General features: G+C 46.7%; 1 protein-coding gene across 4 annotated transcripts; it reads left to right on the top strand.

Moving 5' to 3' along the window:
* The first annotated feature begins 1,829 nt into the window (after positions 1 to 1,829).
* SYVN1 (synoviolin 1) lies at positions 1,830 to 26,246 on the top strand. 4 transcript variants are annotated; one of them, XM_053368201.1, is made up of 16 exons: positions 1,830 to 2,104; positions 8,639 to 8,794; positions 11,099 to 11,191; positions 12,306 to 12,458; positions 13,502 to 13,550; positions 15,895 to 15,998; positions 17,630 to 17,756; positions 18,523 to 18,622; positions 19,721 to 19,786; positions 19,981 to 20,097; positions 20,696 to 20,862; positions 21,121 to 21,273; positions 21,468 to 21,590; positions 22,684 to 22,870; positions 24,285 to 24,448; positions 25,413 to 26,246. In XM_053368201.1, the coding sequence occupies exons 2-16, from the start codon at positions 8,663 to 8,665 to the stop codon at positions 25,565 to 25,567; spliced, it is 1,890 nt and encodes a 629-aa protein (XP_053224176.1). In that variant the 5' UTR covers positions 1,830 to 2,104; positions 8,639 to 8,662; the 3' UTR covers positions 25,568 to 26,246. The 4 variants fall into 4 exon arrangements, with proteins under 4 accessions (XP_053224176.1, XP_053224179.1, XP_053224175.1 ...); XM_053368204.1 differs by lacking the exon at positions 1,830 to 2,104 and adding an exon at positions 2,124 to 2,223 and having other exon boundaries at positions 21,471 to 21,590; XM_053368200.1 differs by lacking the exon at positions 1,830 to 2,104 and adding an exon at positions 2,124 to 2,223.
* Positions 26,247 to 26,712: the final 466 nt, after the last annotated feature.

Below are 26,712 nucleotides of genomic sequence, written 5' to 3'. Positions count from 1 at the left end.
CACTGAGATTAAACGCCTGCCGCATGCTGCTACATCGCCCTGCAGGACTGCGCTGCGTAACGGGGGTTAATTTTGGGGCCTTTCTAGTAGCACAGGTGGCGGCGAACCCTTTCTAGCAATCACTGGGGGCTGCGGCTAATAATGGGGTTGCACTCCTACGTTTTGGTTTTTTAATTAACAAAATTTAAAAAAAAACATTTGAAAATGTGCATTTTGTAGTGTGTGTGTGTTCAAATGTATTTTAAAAGGGTATATATGTATATTTAATTTTGTTAATCAAAACACACACACACACACACACACATATTGCTCAAGGCAGTAAACATGCACTGACTCAGCTACATTGGTAAAGATAAAGCGCTTTATCTGCGTTATAACACTGTGACACCAGGTGGCGATGTGGAGTCCCGTCTTTCGCCAACGGGATGCCCCTGTAGGAAACTTACAACGCGTTTAACTGAATCGCTTCTTTGACGTGTTACCTACTCAGCTGTAGATTGGTAAAAAAAGAGCATTTTATATATGTTTGTGCATTGTAACACACGGCGACACCAAGATGGCACTGTGAAGTTCCGTTTTTGCCAACGCGGTTTTCTCATATAAAGTTTACGACGACTTTTTCCTGAAATGCTTCTTTGCTGGGTCTAGAGACCCAGCCATGGTTTCCAATGCTGTGCCAACACAACAAACCTGTGAGGTAGGCTGGGCAGAGCGTGGCTGACTCAAGCCCCCTCTGCCCATTTTATAAAGCAACCCTGTGGAGATAGGTAGGGAGAGAGTGACTGGCTGAAGGGCCCCCTCAATTTTATTCTCTGAAAAACTGTGTAAAGTAGACTAAGCAGAGATCAGCTGTCCTCCTTGCACGTCATAGAATTGCAGAGATCGGAAGGGACCAGCAGCAACTGAGCTATCCCAGGCATACCCACATTATCCTCACAGCAAACCTCATTCCCTTTGGGTAAGCGCCTGGAACCCCCAGAATTTTGCACTGCTTGGAGGTTTGCAACAATATTCACAGATAGACCACCTTCTGAAATACACAAAGGGTTGAAGCAGGCTATTTTCAATTACAGGTATAGGTCTTGGAGAGATCGAGATCCCTGCCTCAAACTTTGGGGAGTCACTGCCTCCCAGTGTAAACAGTACTGTGCCAGATGGGCAAATGGCCTAACTCACTAGATTATTCTGCATGATCATGTTATAATATTGATTGACGGGATCGTTGTACTAATCACAAAAAGTAGCCCGATTAAAAAGTGACAGAAAATTGCACTGGAAAGCGCAGGATAGCAACCACTAGCTGGCAAAATTGTACACCCTTGAACATATCAGATATTGGACATAGTCTCCTGTGCATATCAGATAACTGCTGGTCTGGAAGCAGCCACTCTCAGCCTAACCTACCTCACAGGACTGTTGTGAGGGTCAAACAGGGTGGAAGTATCACATATATTGCCTTGAGCTCCTTGGTAGCGAGGGATATATGTGTAATGAAATGCACTACAGTAGTTGCAACCTCCTAAAAATGGAGGATCAAAATCAATAAGGAATAGAGCCCAGGTGTTACATTTGTGGCAGAGATTTAACTTGATTACCAACCCCCTCAAAATCATTCATTTTCTCTAATGTTCACACAACAATTTTATGTAGGAGCAGCCTAAGGCAGAAGAATTAAAGCGACGTGGCTAAGGTATGATTTGAACCCATGACTTAAGTTCTAACTACTACTCCCCCCCCCCCACTTTTTCTTAGACCGCCTTCCCGCTTAGCAACGGCTGTTCCATCCCAATTGGCCCCGCTGGGAACATTTATTTGATTGGAGGAGACTCCAGACTTTGGACCAATCACCGGGAGCCACGGGACTCTCTTTCGCCTGTCCGGTGCTGGAGGACAACACCGAGCGGATCTGTTTGGATTGTACCATGTGAAGACTGGAAGGGGGGGGGAGACTACGAGGAATTAAAGGACTACCCTCTTCGATATGAATCTCTTTCGAAATACAAGTTTTAATCACTCGACGAGAGGTAATCTACGACTCTCCGGTCGGGAGGCTGTGAAACAGAGCGGGGTCGGAGAGAATGTAGATGACTGAGGAAAGCGTTTGGTAGGTCCCGAGCGGAAGTGAGGTATCAGCTGAGCGTCGGGGCTTCCGGTTAGGCAGAGAAGAGAGGAGTTGGTGCTGGTTGAGGTGGGCGCAGAGGCTTCCGGGGCTGCCGGATTTAGGTGAGTCGTTAGGGTAGCGGGAGAAGGTCGCGGATGGCTGTCAATAGAGAGTGGAGGGAGGTGGGCCTAGGCCCAGGCAGGGCTGGGAGGCAGCTGTCATGGTTCTCGGACGCAGGCGAGGCCTTCCCCCTCCCCTCCAGCCCTGGCACCAGCCTCCAGGTGAAGCTACGTGGAAGGGCTGCAGTTCAACAGCCTAAACCAGGAACGGGGAGATCTGACCCTGCTGACGTGGCTGGACTCCTGCAGCTGCCACCATCTCTGGCCATTGGTCCTGCTACCAGGGTCTGAAAGGCCACAGCCCCCTCTTCCCCAATCCCTGCTGCTAAGCGTATTCCCAGGCAGTGTTAGAAACTGAGATATGAAAGCTAGGAGCTGAATGGCACCTTAAACCTAGGTTATGGGCGCAACAACGGAATGTCTAGGTGCACTCTTTTTTTATCGCAAGAATACGAAGCTGGAAATGAGTGAACTGCAGCTAAAATACTACAATCATTTTTCACGTGCTCTGGTCCTTCCCCTGCCCACCCACCCCTAATATTCTTGAGAGTCTCTTCTCCAGTCTTCAGAGAATAGCACAAAGTGGGGAGGCAGAAAAAGTTTCTCCTTTCCTTCCACTCTGCAGTTTTAATCTGAAATCTTAGGCACAGTACTGCACCCAGAGCTCGGAAATTGCTTGCGCTAATGAAATTCCCTGTCACAAAATGCACCTAGAATGATGTGAGTTTCTAACACTGTTCCCAGCATGTGGAAGGCCCCATGATTCACTCCTCTGCCTGAAACCTTGGAAAGCTGCTGCAAAATCCAGACATTACTGAGCTAGATAGACAGAAGGGCCTGATAAACAGGCAGCTTCCTGGATGCTTCAAGGAGGTGGGCAAGTTAAGGAACACACATAGTAGACAGTTTAAACTTATTGTGGATGTGGCTTGTTAACTACATAGTCAAGTATGTATTGTACACTACTGCCACATGTGTTTGGGAGAAGTAAGACATGGTGGATTGAATTTGCCTGCTACTGTTTCTTACAGGTTTCCATTGTAAAACAACAAAGTTCTGTGGTTTATCCTTTCTGCCACCCTCCCCACTGGGTGTGCCCTCTTCCAAGATACTGCCTCCTGCCCAAACAGACATTTAGCTGTTTTGGTTTCTTTCCAATGAAGTTTTTTGTTTTGCTGAAATACAGAATGAAATATTGGAGTTCTTCTGAGCATGTTGACAACTTCCCTTTGGTTTCTGCAAAAACTGTAATCTGGCTCACACCAGCTTAGTTTGCTTCAGAAGTAATTGATGTTACTTTACCTTGCTGTCATTTGCTTATGTAATGTTTAAAACCTTGTGTGTATATAAATGCAGGTATAAACCGAAAATAGTGTTTTGATTTAAACTTTTTTTTATACACTCAAGGTGACATACAGCATGTGGTAATACTTAATATTTATATAGGATTTTCTAGCTGTAAGCTTTACACCAACTTTATAAAGTAAGCCAGTATTAGTATGGGTACACATTGTGGCTGAGATAAAGTGTTTTTGCAAGAACCAATGAGGAGCTCATGGCAGATGTGAAATTTGAACTGAGGACATTTTGATTTGTAGCTTGGTCTCTCAGCTGATAAAGTATAGTCGTACCTTGATTGTTGAATGCCTTGCGACTCGAATGTTTTGGCTTCCAAACACCACAAACCCGGAAGCGAGTGTTCCAGTTTGCTAACGTTCTTTGGAACTCGAATGTCTGGTGTGGCTTCCACAGCTTCCGACTGAGTGCAGGAAACTCCTGCAGCCAATTGGAAGCTAAGCCTTGGTTTTTGAATGTTTTCTGAAGTCGAACGGACTTCTGGAACGGATTCCGTTTGAGAACCAAGGTATGACTGTACATCTGTTTTCAGTTGATGTACTTTACTAATATAATTATAAAAACAGTAACAGCAGAAAGGTGAAAGGAACTGAGGCAGGACAAGCAGGAGTGGAATCTGCAGTTTCTGTTTCTTGTATTTCAGTTTAGTTACAGTAGAGTATGGTGACAAAGGAGTCTCCAGAGGTTTCATCAAAAAGGTGGGCTTTGAAGTGATGTTTGAAGGAAGTAAGAGAGGTGGCCATGCGTGGAGGTGTTCTGGGATGCAGGGAAAGAGAGAGAGAAAGGGAGAAAGAGACAAGTCATTTGAGGGAGCAAGACACCTTCCGATGGCTGAGGTTGGTGGATCCAGTGGAAGGACAGTTACAGTTGGGATATAAGAGCAGGCAGATTAGGTGGGTAAGGTCTTGGAGGACTTTGAAATTAAGGATGAGAAGCTTGTGCAGAATCTGCGAGTGGACAAGAAGCAAGTGGACTGTGCTTACCTATTTAAACATTTTTGCTGCATCTATCTATTCTAAAGGTTCAAAACAGCTGATAAGTATCCTAAAACAATTAAATGAGATGGACCAGTGCAGTCCAGCTAGAAAAAGAAAACTATCTAACATGCACAAATGATAAACAAACACTGACCCCAAAGGCCTTCTTAAATAGCACAGTTCCTGCTCTCAGGCTTGCACTAAAAAAAGGCAATACAAAAAAGGAATAGAGAAAAAAGAGGCAAGGAAGCAAGCTCAAATTCTTAATGTTGTACAGTTCTTAATAATAACCATAATGTTGGAATGTAAACAGACTGTTGATAAGCTTTGGTGGGCCTCTGAGAAATAGTATGGCAACTAGACTTTTTTGGAAGTGTCTGCAATGTAAGTGGAATGGCCTTGCAAGGTGGGGCCATGGCCTTCTGGGGCTTAGCTGGGATTTGCCAGCTTCTTATCATTCCCATCATGGTAAGTAGATAAAGGGAGACCTGTTGATACTGTCAACCCCAGAGCAAGCAGCCCTTACAGTTCAGTAAGTTCTGAAAGCATCAGGGTGGGTGGGGAGCAGCGCAGTCTGGTGAAAACAGCAAGTGGAGGTGGCAGTTCCTTGCTGCAGCTTATCTCCCTCACAGCACAGCTGGAAAAGGAAAATTGATCAAAGGAGGATTTCAGTGCTAGGATTCCAAAATAGAATAGCTTCCTGTATGACAGTGATCTGAGTGCTGGTCTGATTCAGCAGGATGAGTACATATTGGGGTGATCATTATATAGTGTTTAAGGGTGCTCAAAACATTTCATGTATATATTTCTGTACTCCTTACAACAACTCTGTTCTTTAATTCAGTTTTTTTAAATAAAAACACACACAACCCACACTCTAAGGAACAGGGTGATCAGCTGAAACAGTAATCTTGGTCTAGGTGTTCTGTGACAGGAGTGAGATTTATGCTAAGGTCTTCCTAATTCATGCTTTTGGCTGCAATCCTATGCCCATGTATTTGAGAATAAGCCCCACTAAACTTGATGGAGTTTATTTCTGAGTAGACAAAAAATCATGAAAGGTGTGGAGAAAATGGGTAGACATTTTTATCCCTCTCATCATGTTAGAATTTGTTGAGGATTATACAGCGAAGTGGATTGACAAAAGATCCAGACCAGGTGAAAAGTCAAGACCTCATACACTGCACATATAATCAGTTTGTGGTACTTGTTGCCACAATAGGCAGTGTTGACTTTTTCAAGTGATTAGGCAAATTCTTGAAAGGGAGCAGGCAGTGTCTGTCCATGACTTTGATGACTTGATGTTACCTGAGTGAATGAGGATACCTTTGAGTTCTGTATGCTGGGGACAGACATGGGAGGCCTGTTGCCTTCATGCCCTGCTTGTTGGCTGGAGGCATCTGGCAAAACCACCTTGAAACCAGGGTATTGCACCAGGTGAACCCATGACTGGATGCAATAGGGCCCCTCTTATGTTCTTGATACATGCCTGTGTACTCCTATCCAACATCCTATTCTCTCAGCAAAGATCACTGTCTGAGCTCATTGTTTGTGTCTACTGCATACATTGAACTTTCTGTGACAGTTACCTTTGAAAAGCCACAACTTCACAGAAGGAGTCACCAATCAGTTACTGATATCTGTTAAATTGGGTGTGAGTCTAGCACCTGGAGGGCCACAGGTTCCTCCAGCCCTGCTTTAAATATATAACTAATCTGAAGTGGGTGGGGGTTGATATGTATGGGTTGAGTTTCCTTCTTCCAAGAACCATCTTACATAGATCATTAATTCTGCTTTCAGGCTTGGTCTTCATTTCAAATTGCAGCACAGTATCCTCTTTTGCCTCTGCATCTGAAGGTGCCAACCTTTAAGCTTCCCCTTGCTTCTGTGATGTAAACACAGGTTACCGTAGCTCAGCTACCTTTGCCTCTTGCAATGACCCATAGGGCAAATTACCCCATTGCTACTCCCCAGTCTGTTGGAGGGTGACAAAACTTTGTCTTCAACACAGTTACCAGGTGTGTGAAATGAGAGGGAGGTATTGGTATCTCCTAAGATAATGACAGACTATCCTACTAAGACTCTATATACTGATAGCTCTTGCCTTCCCTACCTTCAGCTGAATGTTTTCCAACTGGTCAGGCCAGATGACAGGGGAAAGAATGAAGAACACAACAGGTTTTCATTACTTTGTGAAAGGGTGTGAGGGAGAGTTCTCTAGATTTATGGCAGAAGATAGCCAGAGTGGTGTAATAGCTGGAATTAACATAGAGCAGGGAGACGGGGGTTCAAATTCTCACACAGCCATGCAGCTCACTGAGTCAACAACCAGATCTTAGCTTGACTCTCGGGGTTGTTGTGAGTTTGGGGAGTGGGGTGTGCGTGTGCTGAAAATCTAAGAAAGCGGCACATTCTGATATGGAAAAAGTTTAGTTTCCAAAAGGCTCATGTTCTTGAATGCGCTAAACCAATCTGCTCCTTTAGGGTTATTCTTTCCCAGATTTCTGATCTTAACTCCAGCAGCTTTTGGTGCTTGGAGCTATCGGGACAGCCACAGTTAGAGATGTGTAACCGCCAGACAACCTTTATAGTGAGCATTCAACCTGATTTGTTTACAGAGAAATTAGATGACAAGTGTTAATCCTACACTTTCCAGTGCATCCTCTTATCACTTTCCTTAATTTAAATAGTCTGATCTTTTGAGGGAAGGGAGTTTGTTTCACAGGAGCCCTGTGCAATTCAAATGAACTGCTGGACTCTTGTGCAGTGAGTAGGTAAAGTCCTGGCGGGTTGTGCTCTGCATTTTCAGCTTTGAGCACAAAACCACGTTGGATCAAACCTCTGCTTTTCCTTCAGTGGGCAGCCTGGTTTATACACATTAAAAATAACTTGCAGACTTCCAAAGTGAAATTCCATGGTGTCTGCCTTCGTGGCTTGCTGTAAATATTTCTGGATCAAGTTTGGTTGCCCGGTTATATTCCAGGCTCTACTGCTGGAAGTATCAGTTGGACTCTTTGGCAAGTAATCGTTTAATCAGCAAATAATCTTCTCTGCAGGTACACCAAAGCCCTTGTAACTAAGCTGCTACATTACAGTGTATGCCATGTCAGTTTTGATCCTGCAAAATTTGTTTCAGCCCCACTTCACAACTGCCACATTTCCTGGTTAGCATAACTCAATGCAGGCCTCACACAAGTGGAGACTATAATGGGACACAGAATTCAGCATGTAAAGCAGGGATTCTCCTGCTTGTAGTCCTCCAGGTGGTATTGGACTGCAGCTCCCACTGCCTCTGACCATTGGCCCATGCTTGTTGGGTTTCCTCATCCCTGATCTATTGTTATTTTTCTGTAGCAAAACCAGGTTTCCAACCCTCATGGCTTCCAAGATAGGAAGCATCTGGGTAGTGTTTGCTAAAGTCATAGAAGTTGGAGGAGACAGTGGGTTGCAGGACTTGGTTTTGGGGAGAGGAGATAGATGTTCCTGTGCTCTGCGTATCAGTGGGTTTGAATCAGTAATAGAAGCAAAATCCACAACTTGCGTCCCTTTCCTTAACCCTTCAGGGCGGGGTTTTCCTTCTGTCAAAGTTAAGAGTTTAATTCCAGCCTTGCACATTCATCCACATGTGTTCCAAGTATGGAAGGCATTTTATAAGCCAGCTAGCCAACCTCATGCCCATGTTGCTAATTGGTGACTCTTTCATATACAGTGGACGCTTGGGTTGCAAACGTGATCCATGCAGGATTCACGTTTGCAACACGCATCTGTGGGTGGTTCGCAACCTGAAGCGGCTGTAACCCGAGGTATGACTGTATAAAAAAGTGTTTCTGTCCAGTTGTCATGAGGCAGCTCTTGCAAGCCCTAGGTGATTGGCTACTTGCAATGCCATAGTGTAGTACGTGTCAGCAGAGGGTTTGGGCACAGTAACAGCATTTCTCATAAGGCTTCTGAGAATAGCAACATGGATGAGCAAGGCCGTTACTATGCAAATTGGGTGGCTTGTCCTGTTTTGCCTTATTCACAAGCCGAGGCAAGCAATGGCCCAGTCTTTTGTCTTCAACCACTTTTTTCCTCCTCTTACACAGGCTGCTGGGCGCTGGGCTGGGGAGATGTTCCGAACAGCCATCATGATGGCTGCCAGCCTGGCCTTGACCTCTGCAGTGGTGGCGCACGCCTATTATCTTAAGCACCAGTTCTACCCGACGGTGGTGTACCTGACGAAGTCCAGTCCCAGCATGGCGGTGAGTCTGCCTACCCCAATTGCTGCAGGGAGATGGGCATAATATCAGGTTTGATCACGTGGCTGTGGCTTTAAAGGGTCTCCATTTGAAAAAGGAAAGGTCCTTTGAGGAAAAGTGGAATGAATAGGATACATTCAGCCTGAGGAGAGAAGGCGGAGAAGACATAAAAGCACACTCCAGATACCATTGCTGAGTTTAATCTTTGAAGTTTGTACAGTGGGAGGAATAATCAATGCATTCAAGGATACTTAGCCAGCATCTCTTCAAACCCTGGGCCTCTGGCATATGATCATCATGGCTTTCTGAAACCAAACTTCGGTTCATATAATATGTGAACCTGCTCCCTCTGTGCAGCACACCAGAACCCAGAAAATAATTTCAAAAAGGACCTAAATAACACGAACCATAGTTATTTAGGAATCATAGGAACCATAGTTATTTATGCTAGCAATCCTGAATCTTTAAGGAGCCACAAGCAACAGTCTTGAGTTTGTGTGGCACGGGAAGCCAAGCTTAGGAGCGGCCTCTGTTTGTTTTTCTTTCTTTGTGCCAGCAGTTGAGGCAGTGCACAACAGCCCAAGGTTATTGCGCCATGTGAATGCTGCCTTGTTCTTCTGCTCAGTAAATGCAGGACTAGCTCAAAGGGGCTTAAGCTATAAAGGGGTAGATTATGGTTGAACATTAGGAGAAACTTTGTGGTGAGGAAAACAGTTTGATATGCAGTTTGTCCCTTTTCCATTGTGTGCAGTTTTTATTTTTATTTAGATTGTAAGCTTGTGGGTGGGGACTGTCTTGTTTTGATTGTATGTAAGCAGCTCTTGGAGTCTTTTCGGCAGAAGAGCAAGAAGCAGATTCCCTGAATAAATAAGTTATGTCAAGGGGTTCTCCTTTGCTGGACATATTCAAGCAGAGGCTAGACGGCACTTAGGACAATTGAGGATGCATCAAGCAAAGCGTTGATCCAGATGACCTCACAAGAGTTCCTTCCTCTACTTCAGGGCTCTGTAGCCTGCTGCCCGAGACTCTGGAACTCCTGCTATCCAGGACTGTCTACCTTGGCTGCTTAGGTCAGGTGCAGGGAACCCATTTGGTTCATTAGGCCAGATCTTTCTTACCCTCTGCCCTGCCCCCTGTGACCCAGCTTTGTCCCACCCACCTGTCAGTCATTTGATGTCATAATATAGTCAGGTGGTTGCTCCCACCCACCTGTCAAAAGTTTGCTCAAAGGTGTGTTTGGGGGGTTGGGATTGGAGAGATACTGAGCAGGATTGATCTCCTTGCTCATCAGGTAACATGTTGGGAGTTTGTTCCTGCTTTCTGATGTCACATATGACATTGGGTAAGGTGCGGATGAGTGTGGTTTGGGCAAACGGCCCAGTGAATCAAATGGAGAGGCCTGGCAGGGAAAATGTGACCCGGGCTAGGGGTTCTGCATCCCTGGCCTAGACTGACTCAGGTTATATGACCCAGGCTAAAGCAACACCCAGTACAGGAACTGGGAATGAGGAGGAAAAGCTGCTTTCTCTTTCTGTGGTAACTTGAGTTCACAATAAAGTTTTCTAAATGCAATTACTGCACTGTTGGCCCCATCCCAGCCCTCAGTTTGAGTTTGGCAGAGTAAAATCTGCAGACTAAGCTTGTGGCGATGGAACTGTGGTATGAAAGTAACAATGACAGTTCAAACCCTTTTACTGTTAAGTTTGCACCAAAGTAACATGTTGATTCCAGGTGTTCTTCTTCCCCTGCCAGGGTCCCCTCAAAAATGGTCTCATCAAAGCTGCCATCTGCATTTCAAGGGAAGTCTTCAATGTAAAGCCTTATTTAGACCTACATGTGTAAGGAATAGAAGAACCCAAATAATCTGCATATAATAGAGGTTTTCTGAGATCCAGGTGTAGGGCCTCTGAAATACAGAGCTCACAAAATATTTCTGCATCACATAGTAAAATTAACCAGTTTTGAATCCCAGGCTTGTGCCCCAGATCAAATTCATGTGTCCTTTGCCAACCAGGAATGCTTCCATCTGCTGTTGTAGGTTTCTTCATTGGGGTTTCCTGTTACATACATGCATAAAAGAATAATTTGGTTTGGGAGATTAGGAGGAGATGCTGAAGAACCAGAAAGAAATCAAAAGATATTCCCCCACCACGGAGCTCAGCAGCACAGTCTATCCTGTTAGCTTCTGAGAGGAGGATTGTGGGCAGCAATGAATGACACGTTGAAGTTTTGTTTGGCCTGCACAGGGATGTTTGGTAAAAATGATTTCCCACTCTGCCATTTTTTCTCTCCTCCTTGCTATGTCAGGTGCTGTACATTCAAGCTTTCGTCCTGGTGTTCCTATTAGGCAAATTCATGGGCAAAGTGTTTTTTGGACAGCTCCGAGCAGCGGAAATGGAGGTGAGCCCTGTTGGGTGCATGGTTGTTGTGGGCCTTGTGGGAGGGCACACATAAAATGCTTAAACTAAGAGCCAGAAACTCCGCAGTCCCCTTTGCTCAATCGGCATCATCCTGTGATCACAGAGGAGAAAATAGGTTTGGCTCACAATGGGGGATCTGTATCAATCGTCTCTAAAGGGTGCTGTAAGCTTGCAGGGAAGGATTTTGGCATCGTTTCCTAGAGTTAAGTTGTAAATAACTTGCATTTCTTTACCAGCTAATGTGTCCTGAGTTCTTTAAGTTTTGGCTGTAGTGGCACAGCAGAGAGGATTTTTGAGTACAATGAGGAGAGAGACGAGATGTTCAGTTACATTGCAATCAAATGTTCTGAATGATAGATCTTTAATTCCGGAGCCTTTGTACATTTTGGTAGCCGGAAAGCCTAGAAACACCATTTTGTTCACATGGAACTGGAGAATTTCACATCTGTGCCCAGGCCCCTGGCTTCCCTGCCAGCTGGCTAGATTTCTACCTGTGTTGTTTAACTACGGACCCACAGGTATCAACGCTGTCAGTAAGCCTAGCTGGGGAACCTTTCTCAGCCCAAGGGCTGCATCCCCTCATTAGCAGCCTTCTGGGGGCCACATGATAGTGGAAGGAGGGACCAAAGGTAAAAAGCCCTTTTTATAAGGGAATTTCTAGCCCGCCCATCATCATGCAGTCCCAAGGTGGGTTACACTAAAATGAAACCAATTTATAAAAGCAGATAAAATAAACGCTCAGAGAGACACAATCTCAGTTCCACAGTTGCAGCAGTGATGGGATTTCTATCTCACCACCCACAAAATGGCAGCAGTGCTGGCTAGGTATCCAGGCAAGCAAGATATGTTATCACAATTCAAGAGCAATTTTCAGTGAGGCAAAAGCACTTGAGGAGGGCATAGAGCAGGCTGCTGAAGGGTGTGACCTGGGGATGGAAGAGAGGCCCCGGCGGGATGTTTCTGGGCCTGAGGGTTCCCACCCTTACTCTGGAAGCATAGCAAGGAGGGTGCTTCTTCTGGAGATGACTGCATTTGTGGGGGACAGATGGGCCCAGGATTAGAGAGAGCGCCTTAAATCAATCTCTCTCACACAGCATCTGCTTGAGCGGTCATGGTATGCAGTGACCGAGACCTGCCTTGCCTTCACAGTCTTCAGGGATGACTTCAGCCCCCGTTTTGTGGCCCTCTTCACTCTCCTCCTCTTCCTCAAGTGCTTCCACTGGCTGGCTGAGGACCGTGTGGACTTTGTGAGTATGGTGGCCCCAGGGTGCACCACCTGGAGGAAGGGGCAGGGTGGGCGGAAACAGTTCTTGCCGCTCAGACGCACGGTGGCGGTGGGAGAAATAAAATGGTTTCCTGAACTGTTCAAGCAACGGCCCAGTTTGGCGGTTCTTGTATGGTGGCTCAAAAGCAAGGCTGATGTGCATTTCTAGGAACACCTGGGGCTTTGATAGTTTTAGGTATATTACAATTGTACATCTCAAAGTATTTTTCGATCAAAGTAAAAATACAATAATAAAATCACGTAAACATTATTTAAAAACAAATTTAATAGTACAATCATATCATTGGAGCTGCTCAAAATGCCTAGGAGTGGGGGCGGATCACCTATTTGCCTGGTGCCAAAACAGTGACAAAATTGGGTGCCAGGTGGGCCTCCTTGGGAAGAGCATTCCTTTAAAAATGGGGCTACTGCAAAGAAGGCCCCAGTCTCTTGTCCCCAACCTCTGGACTAGGATTTCTGAGAAGCTTATCAGCTTACCTATCTCTAATTGTCTTCCAATGGCACCAGAGGGTTGGTGAACCACTTCTCAGTTCATGCAAGGCAATGGTGGAGACCAAAAGGCTTGCATTATCTCTGCATCCAAGAAGGAGAGGGGAAGAGAGGAGCACGTCAACTCAAGGCTTGCTGTACCTTGTTCCTGCTGGTGCATGCCACACACTAAGTCAGCCTAGTTCCACCTGGTGCTTTCTAGGTGATTTGGACGTATGCCGGCTGGGTTGATGGGAGTTGTAGTCCAAAGCTTCTGGAGGTCACCAGGTTGGCAAAGCTTGTGAATCATGGCTTAGCATAGCCTTCAGACATTTCTTTTCTACAGGGATCCTTGTGAACTCTGGACATTTGCCCAGAATGCAGAACAGCCATGCTCAGGTTGGAGTGCCAAGATGTATCGGCAAAGCACGTGTTCAATATAGAGGCATACATGAGTTTGGCCAGTCAATAAAAGTTGCTGCTTATCTTGGGTGATAAGACCACTTAATCTTGCTCCTTTCTCCCCTGTCTCTCTAGATGGAGAGGAGCCCAAACATTTCCTGGCTCTTCCATTTCCGCATTGTCTGTAAGTACCTGCCTTCCTTTCAAGGCTTTCCTCTTCCACTGCCCCGCTGCTTCCAGTCCTTTCTCAATGAAAGAGGGACATACCTGCAGTTGCCCCAAATCTAGACCATTTTCTTGCTTACGGCAAAGGTTGTTGCCCACCCACCTGTGCTGGGTGCAGGTGTAGGATTGGTTAACAATCCAGCATCCTGAGAAAAAGAGAGAGGAATGAATATGCAATTACTTTAGAGGAAGAATATGGCAATTATTTCCATTGCGTGTGATTTGGCTTAGTTCCAATTTGTTTTTTGGGGGGGCGCGCGTTCCAAAAGCACCCTGGGAAAAGAAGTGATTTTCTTCCATTAAAGAGGGGAGCATATTGCCCTGAGGCAATTTGGGAGGCCATGCCAGGCAGAAGGGGCAACAAGAGAGGGCGGGGTTGTTTCAGGGAGCAACAGGCCTTTGGAGGGGGAAGTTGGTGGAGATATATTGGAATAGAAGAGGAGGGAAATAACTGGCGGGGAGCGGGGCCATAGCAAGCTCTGCGAGAGAAGGGTAGAAAGTTTGTGCTGGATCTGGGAATTGGTGGGAAGCAGGCATAGGGGTTTAAGGCTGACCAGCTGCGGATATAATTTGTACAAACCAGACAGCGTAGTTCAGGGCTTGCATTCAGAAATGGGAAGTCATCCCTGGTGTTTTATTCATCTATTTGGTTTTATTTTTAGATGCTTTTATAATGTTCAATAAACAGGGCAGTTTGCACTAAAAACACCCAAAACAGTTAACATGCAAATTAGACAGGTCCAGGCAGTCAAATAGGTAGTTTAAAAAGAAAGAATCTAAATTCTTAAGGCGAAGTACCTTAAGGCGGCAGCAGGATGTGGAGGTTTGATAGCTGATTTGCTGAGCTGAATCAGGAGTTCTTGCCTAAGAAAACTGTGCTCATTCATGTGCTCTGCCAAGAGTTTGGCGGGATGAGCATTTCCCAACTGTTAGACCCTTAGGCCTGATGAGAAGAGGGTTGAGCCGCTGGCATGGGCCCTCTTCCTCAGCTGAGCCTCAGCTAAAACTTAGCCCCGGTGAAGGCTTTGTTAAAAATGCTTCACACCACTTCTGCTGGCAGAGCAGCCGCCGGTCTGCTTGTAAGGCTTTGTGGCTTTGTGCAGGGGTGGAATAATTAGTAGGAAGGATGGCGGAAGGGGAGCCTGAGTAAAAGGAGCTTCCCTGTCAGATGCTTTGTGGTGTGGAGGGTGAGGGCGGGTTGGCATTCGGCACAGCTTTAAGCACTTCCTTTTGGGGGCTCTGCAAAGGAGGCAGTTGGTTAAGGAGGACAACTCCAGATGACATTTGCATGCAGGGACTGCAGGAAATGTTATTTCATACTGGTATTTGCGTATAGCTCACTTGGGTGCTCTGACACAAAGCCCTACGTGACCACTGTCTGTGGGACTTCCCATTGTCTCAGCGCGCTGAAGCTGAAATGCAAATGATTAAGCGGTATATATAAATGCCTTAGGCAAATAAGTGAAGAACAAGGGAGCCAAGGAAGAACACTTGAGCTGCTGGAGAAGGGCTTGGGGAACCTGAAGCCTTCCAGATGTTGAGGGACTGCCATCTTCCTTCAGCCACAGCTAGCCTGGTCAGGGGCCAGGGATGATGGAAATTGTAGTCCAACACTGTCTGGAAGGTCACAGGTGTCCCCATGCCTGTCCTGGAGTCGTTGGTGCACAGTTGGTTATTGCTGTGATGGGATTCCTGGAGTTCTGGGCTGACTTCTGCTGTAACTGCTCTTCTGTTGGGAACGCCTTGGGGTTTCCTCTTAGGATGCTGTGAAGTGTAATCCCCCTTTGGCAGGCTTTTGTAAGTGTTGGAGATAAATGGCAGCAAAATGCAAGAAGTACAGTCTGTGATGCTTCAATTAAAGCTGAGGTGCCTGCCAAAAAATAAAATAAAATAAAAGACAGTGACCATTTGCAAGCACAGTAATTGGTGCTGAAACGAGCAGGGGCTTAGCACTGCTAATTCAACACCCACAGTGGGTCAGCAAACCATTTCTCTATTTAGCATCTGATGAACCGAACTTTTTGGTAAACTACATTTCAGCTGCTTGACACCAGAGTTTCCCTTCAAAGTTTGTTTTCAAGGGTGGGCCACCATGAGGTCAATATCAGTGTGTCCTAGCAGGTTGAATGTTCTCCTACTGGCTTCTGAATATCACCATTTCAGAAAGCTTATGCCGTAGTACATTTGTGCTAGTCCTTTCCTTTAGGTGTCACAAGACCGTGTGGGGTTTTTGATGCAACAGGCTAATCTGGCTAGCCTTCTAGAAATGGCAAATCTCTCTTTCTCTCTCTTCCTCTTTTTAGCTCTGATGCTGCTCCTGGGCATTCTGGATTTCCTGTTTGTCAGCCATGCCTACCACAGCATCCTCACACGGGGAGCCTCCGTCCAGCTGGTCTTTGGCTTTGAGGTGAATGGAGTGCGCTTTGCGCTTTGCATGGAAGTCATTGCTCACAGTAGCTAGCAGAGGTTTCTGACAGCCTTTGATGACACATACCACAGATTGCAAAGAGGAGAGCAGACCAGCAGCTGTGAATGACCCTGGGAAGCAGAGCACTGGGTGGGGTGGGGAGATGTAGCCATAGGTTTCAGCAATTCAGAAACTCCTTCTCTCCATGCAAGTCAATAGAGCAGCTCTTGTTCAATAGCCTAGTGTGGAGAACTAAGCTGGGATAGCTCAGTTAGTAGAGCATGAGACTTTTAATCTCAGAGTTGTGGGTTTGAGCCCCACCTTGCGCAAAAGATTATTGCATTGCAGGGCGTTGGACTAGATGACCCTCGTGGTCCCTTCCAACTCTACAGTTCTGTGAGTTTAAGAAGACGAAAGAATCTACAGTCATGGAGATGTGTATGTTCATGGGTGGGACACACTTGCCATACACCAGCTGCCACCGTATACATTCTGAGCTAAGGAGTGTTTTTAGAGTTGGAGTAAAGACAGACTTAATTTAGATTAAAAACAAGAAAACGGACAGTGATTTAGATTGCTTTTAAGGAGGTAATTTCTAAACCAGTAGGGATTTAAAATTCAAAGCAAGGAGCTTTGCTGGGTTCCAGATAGAACTGTCAGAGTTTGAGGGCGATCTGTGGAGGCTGGTCCATTAGTTCCCATAGGGCAGTGTCCCACGAACCTAGGCCACCTCCCACCTGCTTGCTTTCCTGCTTACAGCCAGTCCAGGGAGTGGCCCTGCCTGTTGGATTCCTCCTCCTTAGTCCCAGGGTTGCCCTTGCAGAACTCAGGTGGGGATGAAGAGGATTGGGAGAAAGGTAGAATGAGTTGCCCCAACCTGTCAGCAGCTCTGACTCCAGCTCCTCTTGGGCTCCCTGCCAGTCCCAAGGGACATCAGCCACTACTGGAGGAGATGCGTTGTAGATCCTCTTCATGCTGATACTTTGGCTGTTGCCTGCTGTGTTGAGCGTCTTTTATTACGCTGAAAGCATAGGAAGGTATTTGCCACCCCTGCCGCTGCCCACCCTTTCAGAGAGAATCATACAATCATAGAACTGTAGAGTTGGAAGGGACCCCGAGGCCATCTAGTCCAACCCCCTGCAATGCAGGAATCTCAACACGTGGTCCCCCATCCAATTTGAAACCACGCTGGACCCTGCTTAGGTTTGCAAATGTGCTAGCAATTTTATTGCTTCACCGAAGTCTCATGGAAGGCTGTTGCTTCATGAATGCATCCCAGTTAATCCCCATAGCCAGAAACAAAGAACTACAGGAAGGGTGAGGTATGTGTCGTAGGTTGGAATTGCATTGCTTGTTGGTTTAACTTAATGGCTTGATGTGAGTTCCTTGGCGCTGCCAGCTTTGGATATGGTGTGCCTGGCTTGACATGGCTGCCCCCATGTTGTCCTCAGGGCGGATTGAACCTTGAAGCATTGATGTCTGGTGGGAGCAGGAAAGAGGACTCCTGATCCACGAGCTGCTTTGGTTTTCTCTGGGAAGTGACGGCAGGATTAGGGAGATGTTTGCCAACCGATGCCTCGTTCTGTCAGTTGACTTGGTCCTCTCTCTCTCTCGCTGCTCCTTTCCCACAGTATGCTATCCTCATGACGATGGTGCTCACCATCTTCATCAAATACATCCTGCACTCCATCGACCTCCAGAGCGAGAACCCTTGGGACAACAAGGCCGTCTACATGCTCTATACAGAGCTCTTCACAGGTGATGGCAGAAGGCCTGTGGGTCAGTGGCAGAACACCTGCTTTTCATGCAGGAGGCCCCAGACAGGGATGCAAACGGCCCCTGCCTGAGACCCCGGAGAGCCTCTGCCAGTTGTTGTAATACTGAGCTAGATGACCCCAGGGTCTGATTATGTAAATCTTGTCATGTCGTAAGCCGCCTTGAGCACTGTTTTAACTATGGAAAGGCGGCATACAAATAAAATGATAAATGAATGAATGAACGATCAAATATAAAGTGGCTTTCTAGGTAACAGGGGCCTCCTGGCCGAAGAAAGCAGACAATGGGCTCCTACCTTGGAGTTATTTTTCTGCCCCGTGGCAGTCCTTAGTGGGGCTTGGCCGGGTGGGCACAAAGCAGCCTTCCTGCACATGCCAGCCATAAAAGTAGTAGTGATAATTTTATTATTTGTATGCTGTAGCCACTCTGGTTGGCTTCCAGTAAAATATAAAAACACAGTAAAATATCATACATTAAAAACTGCCTTCAGGAGTGCCTTCAGATGTCTACAGAAGGTCGTATAATTGGTTATCTGTTTGACATCAAATGGGAGGGTGTTCCACAGGGTGGGCGCCACTACCAAGAAGGCCCTCTTCTTGTTCCCTGTAGCTTCACTTCTCACAGTGAGGGAACTTCTAGAAGGCCAGGAAGGCTGGTTTGGTTGCCGGGAAGGATTTGCCTCTTGGCAATGTGAAGGTTTACGTGCTGGCTTGACCCCCGCTTTCTTCCTCTGCCTCTTCTTCTGCAGGGTTCATCAAGGTCCTCTTGTACATGGCCTTCATGACCATCATGATCAAAGTGCACACCTTCCCACTGTTTGCCATCCGACCCATGTACCTGGCTATGAGGTGAGCTGCGGTTGGCATTGGTGTATGTGCGGGCTTGCAAATTTATGTGTCAGTCTGCCTGTAGCGATCCACATGTGCAGGAAATAAGTCCTCTGGCTTGAAAATAGCTTCCAAAGAATCTTGGGGGAGGGGAGGCACTTTGGGCCAATGCCGTTTGAAGAGAGATAACGTTCATGCTTACTGTCTGTCGCATCTGTGGAAACAATGAGGATGGTGCCCTTAGATCACCTGCTAGTTCTTTTTGCCTCTTTCATATCCCACCTTTTCTCCAAAGAGCTCAAGGTAGCAGACATCAATCCCCCCCACTCCCCATGTCACATGGGTTAGACCTCGGAGGCAACAACTGGCCCAGGGTCACTCAGCGAGCTTCACAACCAAGAAGATGGCTTGAGCCCTGATTTCCCAGGTCCTAGTCCCACACTCTAACTACACCACACTGGCTTATGAAAGCACCATTTTACAATTTTTTAAAAAAAATATTTAGAGAATAAACCAACATCAAGAAACTGGCCTTTCTCATCAGCCGGGGAAGATGCTTGTTTCTCTTGAGTACAACATTATACGCACCTGGAACAGCTAAAGCAAGGCTGAATTTTATTAAAACAAAAACACTTGTTTGCTGGTGTGTTCCCAAACCACCTGTAGTTTATTACTGCTAGATTATGATTTTTATAGTGCAGTCTATGTACGTGGCATTTTATATTGAGCAGGTTTGACAGACCTGTGCCCCATGTGGCTGAAACTGATACAGGGAAACAATTAAGAGGAAGGGGATGGAGATGGAGGCAGGTAGGGAAAGAACACGCAGTGATTTCAGTCTGCATGTGTTTTGGCTTAATTACATTAAAGAATAGGGACTAGAAGGATGAGGGAGCAGCATCAGCAAATGAAGCAGGAGAAGGGAAGCCCAGGGGAAAGGATTTAGAGCCATAACATTCAGAACAGCTATCTTGGACAAAATCAGGAGTCAGACACACAGGTTTTCAGTAACTAGGCAAGATGTTAACCCAAGGGTGTCCTGTCCAGTATTCTCGTAAGATGTTTTGGTGAGACTTTTCAAATCAGTGATAGACTTGATTCTCATTTATGTACATCCAGGCAGTTCAAGAAAGCTGTGACAGATGCAATCATGTCCCGCCGAGCTATTCGCAACATGAACACCCTGTGAGTATTCACTGGGAAGGGGGTGAGGGCTGTAGAAAGTGGTTCTCCTTTCCAAGTTTGGATTGCTGAGGTGAGGGGGGAGGGCAGAGCTTTCATGGTTTGCTGGAGCCTTAAATAAAACTCCATAAACTGGACCTTGCGAAAGGCAGGGAAGAAGGTCCATGATGTTCTGCAATCCTTTTCCTCCTCCCCAGGTACCCTGATGCCACTCCAGAAGAACTGCAGGCCATGGACAACGTGTGCATTATCTGCCGGGAGGAGATGGTAATGGGTGCAAAACGCCTGCCTTGCAACCACATATTCCACACCAGGTAGGAGCCTGGCTGATACTGTACTTAAGAAGCTTGAATGTATGAGATGGGTTTTATGCAGCTGAGACAGTTCAGCCAGTACTGTTAAGCCTAGGACTGGTGGTCACTGTCCAGGGTCCCGAGCACAGAAGGTAGACAAGCGAGGAAGGCCTGACATTGTTGGCGCTGAGCCAACAGGATAGCATCAGTGGGGGAACCCTTGCCGTTCTGCTGGAGGAGGATGGGGGAATGCTTGCCAGTGGTATTCTGGGGAGTGCATTTGCAAACCCTGAATAAGTCAGTGGCTGGTGCCTGCCTGCTCCATTCATTGTGTGCTGTATCTTAGGGTAATGGAGCGACCAGGCCTAGTGAATGAACCCTCCACCCCTGATCAGGGGCACAGAAAGCAGCTTATGGTCCTTGTAGCTGGGACCTCTTTTTAAAAATCGCACTGTTAGACTTTTTGTGTTATTTGATTATTTCCCCCTCCTGCGCTTCCTCTTGATTGGAGGACGCAGCTTGGGCCTGCCCAAAGGAGAGCTTTCAGCAGGTAGAGTGCCAAGCCGGTAGTTGTGGCCCAGCTGCTCGCTCCAACCAGCTTGCCTCTCCCTTTCCACAGCTGCCTGCGGTCCTGGTTCCAGCGCCAGCAGACCTGTCCCACGTGCCGGATGGACGTCCTCCGAGCCTCCCTCCCCACTCAGTCGCAGACGCCCCCTGAGCAACAGGAGGGAGGGCAGCAGCCGCCGCAGCAGCATCAGACTCCACTGATCCCTCAGCCACCAAACTGTAAGTCTGAGCTGCAGGGCGAGTCATCTCAGGCTGGTTCCCAGGAATTAACCTCAGTATACTCCTGGCACCAAGTGACCCCTGAGGAACACCAGAGAACAGGTGGTGCTCTGGGGTTCCCACAGGCGCCGCTGTAATGTGGGGCGCTCAGCACTGTAGCTCCCACAACCGGGGTTGTGAAAGACCCTTCGTGTTCCTTTTGCATGGTGGCTCCTAATCTTTCTGAGTTTACCTCTCTCTTCTTATTATTTCCTGCAGTTCCCCAAGGCATCCTGCCCCCTTTCCCTCCAGGGATGTTCCCTCTGTGGCCGCCCATGGGCCCCTTCCCTCCAGTGCCTGGCGTCCAGCCCCCCAACAATGCAGACAGCGCTTCAGCAGCCACTCCCTCCACCTCAGGAACACAAGCGTCAGGTGAGGCGTCCCCTGAAAGACCACAAATTCCTTGTTCCTGCTATAGAGAGCATCCCTTGAACTGTGCTCCTTGGGCTCCCTGAGTCAAGTATGTTGGCTCCCACTGAGTGCAGCCCAGGAAGAGGAATAGACTTGTGTGAACTTGCTTTAAGCTTGTGGGGCAACCATGAGGTTTACGTTGCCGTCTTCCCCAGCAGGCGCCTCGAGGCCCAGTGGCGATTCAGCATCCGGATCGGACACCGCGGCCCCTGCAGGGACGGTGCCTGGTTTCGCCTTCCCTCCGCCTTGGATGGGGATGCCGTTCCCACCTCTCTTTGGTGAGTCTCAGAAACCTAAACACAGACCCTCCTCGTGTGTGTGCATCTTTGTGGATGGCAGCCTGGCTGGGCAGAGGAGGCAGGCCATACCAGTGTCTGCTTCTGTGTGCCACAACATTAGCCTCGCTTTTTGCTTATATCAGTGGGATTTTGGGTAATTGTTAAATTTAAATTTGATTTAAAACACTTGTTAAGTGCTATACAGAAATGCAGAATAAAAACCAGTAGAAAAGCATGAGGACAGAAAATCTAGTAATAACAGGATCTGAGCTGTAACTAATTGTAATAATTTTGGTATATACATTTTGACACAATTTTGTTACTATATTCAGAAACGTTTATCTGTTTGTAGTTTTGTTTTTATTTATATATATTTATGTAGTTCTTGCATGTCGTATGCTCTAATGGAAACAAAGATACACTGTGTCTTAGTACAACCATGTTAAACAGTTTAAAGATGAAAATGAATAAAAACCTACGTGATATCTGTATCTATCTAATCTATCTATCTTTTGGGTCAGGGAAAGTCTGCGCAAAAATAAATGTCTCCACAAGGTGTCTGAAGCACTTGATGGAGGCAGCCGCTTCATGTATGGCAGAGGGAAGGGTTTTTCACAGGAAGAAATACCTCGTTTGGTCTGTCCTGATTTTGATTCCATTGTGGCAGAGGGAAGTGCATTCCGTGGTGCTGGGCCAATGGCAAAAAATGTCTGTTTTCTGGTCATTAACCTGTGATCCTGTGTAGGGTGTGGTGCCATGAATAAGAGTTGAGTCCTATGCTATTTTTCTAGAAAAAGAGGTGCTGGAACTCAACACAAACACCTCCCTTTTCTCTTACAATGGGAATGGTGCCGGAATTGAGTTCCAGCTGGAAAAAAAGAAAAGCCCTGGTTGTATCCAACATTAGTCCACTCAGAGAAGACCTATTGAAATGAATGGGCATAACATTGGACGCCGACCATCATTTTCACAGATGATCTGAATGGTATTAGCTGTCTGTGTGCTCTAGGGTCTGGCTCCTTGTCCTGCCGATCTCTCTCTCTTTCCCTCTGCGTCTTGTCTCATACGCACAGTGTTCTTTCTTCTCCTAAAGGTTTCCCTCCGATGCCGGTACCACCATCTGGGTTTGCTGGGCTGACAGAGGAAGAGCTGCGGGCCATGGAAGGCCATGAGCGGCAGCATTTGGAAGCCCGTCTCCAGTGCCTGCAGAACATCCACACACTCCTTGACGCTGCCATGCTGCAGATCAACCAGTATCTCACTGTGTTGGCAACGATCGGGTAATCTCCCTGGTTCTCTCCCTGCTCCCCAACAATGTTTTGCTGCAGCAGGTCTTGATTCTGCAACTGAACTGCCTTGAGACAAGCCTTCGTTTCCTTAAAGTAGGCGGGCGTTGCTTGGGATTGGAGCAGTTACTGTATTTAGAGGTCAACAGGCTGGTTGTGTGTCCTGGTGCGTGGGTGGCTTTTGGTGGCCACAAACTAGAACAAACCTAGTTTGGCCCTGCAGATGTTGCTGAACTACAATTCCCATCATCCCAACAAGCATGGGCATATGGACTGGGGTGATGGGGATTGTAGTTCAGCAACTTCTCGCAGGCCAGAGGTTCTGATTCATCTGCCCCTGAACTACCCTAATTTCATTTCCTACTCGGATGTTCTCTCTCTCCAATAATAATAATAATAATAATAATAATAATAATAATAATAATAATAATTTTATTTATTTATTTATTTATTTATTTATACATACATACATACATACATACATACCCTGCCCATCTGGCTGGGTTCCCCCTGGGCAGCTGCCAACAGATTAAAAATCAAATATTAAAAACTTCCCTAAGCAGGGCTGCCTTCAGATGTCTTCTAAAGTCTCTCCGCAAGGGTGAGACTGCTTGAATTCCACAGGAAAGGGAAAGTCTTAAGAGTGTTGGATTAGCTTCAAGAGTTCAGCTTCCTACAAAGCCAGAAGGCTGACTGAATGAGAGCCAAGGATTGGGGATGCTGCCCCTTCTCCATGAATAGCAATAGCAGACTAGATTGTGCAACTTAAGTAGAAGTGGAACCACCACTGACTTTGGCTATGATCTGAAGAATTTGTGCTTGAGCTTGCTTTTCCCTCCTCCCTTCCGTTCCTTTTTCCTCTGGCAGCATGTCTTTTAGATGGTGAGCCTGAAGGCAGGGACGATTTCTGTTTTCCGATCTGAGAGCCTTTTTGACTAAGAGGGCAGGGTATAAACATTGCTAGTAATAGAAGTATAATGTGTATTCCAATATTATTATGATGAACCAGATTATTTATACAGGCCTCAACTTTTGACTTCTCTTGTTGCATAAACTTGCATTTTTTAGCTCTCCCCACAGGTTATGGTAGTATGTAAGCTGTTAGTTTCCTCTTAGTCTTTTCTTCAGCCACTGATGTGCAGACTGTGTTGTGTGCATCTGATGGCAATCTGTTGTTCCTAGCTGATTTTTTTTAAAGGATACACCATTTGGTTTTCTACATCTATAAAATGAGAATTAAAATGGGAAAGCGGTATCATGTCCAAGCCCAGCTAGTAAGTCACAGATTGCCTGTGTGTGTGTGTGTGCGCGCGCGCGCGCGCGCGCATGCGTGCGTGCATGAGTGCATGATCTTGACACAGTTCTTGCATTTTGCCTGATGGATCTCTTACCTTTCTGTCTCTCGCAGGATGCCCCGAACTGCACAGCCACCAAGTGCCCCAGCCGCTTCAGCACCCCCTTCGGAGACCCCCAGCCCTGTCCCTGGCACAAGTGAGCCTGCCACCACCACTTTCCAGTCTGCAGACAGCACCTCTTCACCTGCAGAAGAGACAGACGCTGCAGATCAAGCAGGTAGCCAGAGTCAATTGGAGCTGAGATGTTGCTTTTAAAAGTGGGATACAGTTCCAGGCAGCATGCCAGGATCCCCAGCTTTATTAGCTTAAAATCAGCAGAGCATGAGACTCTTAATCATGTGTTTGAACCCCACATTGGGCAAAAGATTTCCGCATTGCAGGGGGTTGAACTAGATGACCCTAAGGTCCCTTCCAATTCTACAATCTGTGATTCTATGATTCTAACACATTTTACTTCTTTGAAGCTGCTGGGTTTTGGATTCCTGGCTACTGGTTCTCCTTAGCATGCTGCTGATGCTAATGAAATGTTTAGTGGGGGCATCACAGAAGTAACATAGCCCCCGCTTTCTGCATTTCGACAGTCAGGACTTGGTCAGCCTTGGGGAATGCGGTGGTTACTGAGTTCAAGTGCACCAAGGGTGACTTAGAAAAGATTTGGCCAGGGGGGTAAGGATGGAAAGAATTGCCCTGATCAGTGGGCAGGGGAGCCTGTTTCAGATGCAAGTATGGGTGTAGAATGAATGGTTTTTATTTTAAAATGGAATAATATTTGCTTGTTTAAAACATTTGTATCCTGCTATTCCTCCAACAGAGTCCAGGGAACATAACAAATAATAAATGTTACAGCCCTGCCATAAATAAGAATAAGACTATAAAATAAGACAACAAAAACAGCAACGAAGTTAAGAGAATGGAAATAGACAACCCCTAAAACAAATTTTACTAAAACAATTTCCAGCTGAGTTGAAACAACAAGTATTTGATTTACTTAATTTTTTGTGTAAACGGCTTTGAGGGTTTGTTTTTTGCATCCAAGCAGTATATAAATTTTATAAGACACACACACAACACACTTTGAACTAAAAGGACTAGAAACTTGATGCCGAGGAATGCTACCTCCTTGTGTGTTTGTGCCAGTTTTGGCACAGTCCCCCCAAATTGTGGTGTTTCTCCCTCCCCAGATCTGTCCCCAGCAGCAGCCGGTGCCAAGGGCTACACAGAGCCATCTGGCCAGGAGCAGGATGGAGCTCAATCTTCCCCAGAGGAACCAGACACTGCAGAGCTGCGCAGGCGCCGACTTCAAAAACTGGAATTTCCTCCTTCCTCCTCCCATTGATGTCCCTGCTGCCCCCTCCCAGCCTGTGCTATTTCTTTCCCTTTTCCAAAAAAAGAAAAAAGACGAAGAAAAGCAACATGCGGTGAGAGAAAGGAGACCTGGATGCCTTTTACTTGCGCTACTGAGTGCTGATGCGATACACAGCCGCCTCTGGGGAGGGGGGGCACACTTTTCTGCAGGACCAGAGAGGGTGGGAGGGGGACGCGCCTCCAAAACTTGACTCTGCCTTGATTTCTAACTCTTAAAAGAAAGCAACTGTCCATCCTACAACATAGACCAGTCTTATTCTGACCCCCTCACAGAAGGACAGCAATGCCTCTAGTTCCCAAGTCTGTCTCGTCTCAGCCAGACGGACTCTTACACCACGGGAGCAGCCTGAGGAAGGCCCTCCTTCCCTTTTGCACACCTGGCTGAAAGGGTTTCCCCATCAACAGTTTTGGAGGGTGGCTTCTCCTGCGGGCAGTTTGTTTCTGTTTGTTTAGTTCTCCCTTTCTGACTCTGCGGCGGGATTTTTAGGTGGGTTCTACATTGGATATTTCTGAGCAAAGCAGCCTTTTCAATTTTGGGGTGGGGGCGTGGAGGCCAACTGAATGGAACATATGCTTGACATTTTTGTAGATGCTTTTTCACAGTAGCTATTTTAAGGCCACAGCTTCCCACCACAAGGTCTTTTTTACCCTCCCAAACAAACACACACACCCCCTGGGGAAATGGCAGGTCACCTCAATGCTTAATTTTGCTGGCTCTCTCTGAGCTCAGGTTGAGAGGAGGCATATTCTTAGCAGCAGAGAGTGTGAGTCTGTAGCGATTGCTCTCCCCTCTCTCTGTGGGCATACGGCTTGCGATTTTAAAACTATTTCGTACTCCCTTACTTACCTGACTTTTAAACAAGGATTCCTCCAAGCAGCAGTAGATGGAGAGGAGGTCCTGGGGTCCTGCTGTGAGAGGGTTACAGGGGAAGATGGGATGTGCCCTCCGAGGTGGCCACCTGTCTGCCTTGCCCCTCTGCTGCTTCAAAGGGCTAGAACCAGGTGTTAGTTGACTTTCGGCTGCAGCCTGTGTGGGCCTTGCAATGCCTAATCCAGAGTCCCAAGTTCTGAGCACGCACAATATGTGGCAGGCTGTGGGTGTAATCCTGAGAAAGT

Source organism: Podarcis raffonei, chromosome 16, assembly GCF_027172205.1.
Source record: "Podarcis raffonei isolate rPodRaf1 chromosome 16, rPodRaf1.pri, whole genome shotgun sequence".
Classification (NCBI taxonomy): domain Eukaryota; kingdom Metazoa; phylum Chordata; class Lepidosauria; order Squamata; family Lacertidae; genus Podarcis; species Podarcis raffonei.
This window is presented reverse-complemented; position numbering and strand designations above follow the sequence as displayed.

What these genes read in the sequence shown, in the direction of transcription:
- SYVN1 (XM_053368201.1), top strand. Translation starts at nt 8,663, where the DNA reads ATGTTCCGAACAGCCATCATGATGGCTGCCAGCCTGGCCTTGACCTCT. An exon ending in AGTCCAGTCCCAGCATGGCG is followed by an intron (nt 8,795 to 11,098) that starts GTGAGTCTGCCT and finishes TTGCTATGTCAG; the next exon opens with GTGCTGTACATTCAAGCTTT. An exon ending in CTCAGGAACACAAGCGTCAG is followed by an intron (nt 21,274 to 21,467) that starts GTGAGGCGTCCC and finishes CGTCTTCCCCAG; the next exon opens with CAGGCGCCTCGAGGCCCAGT.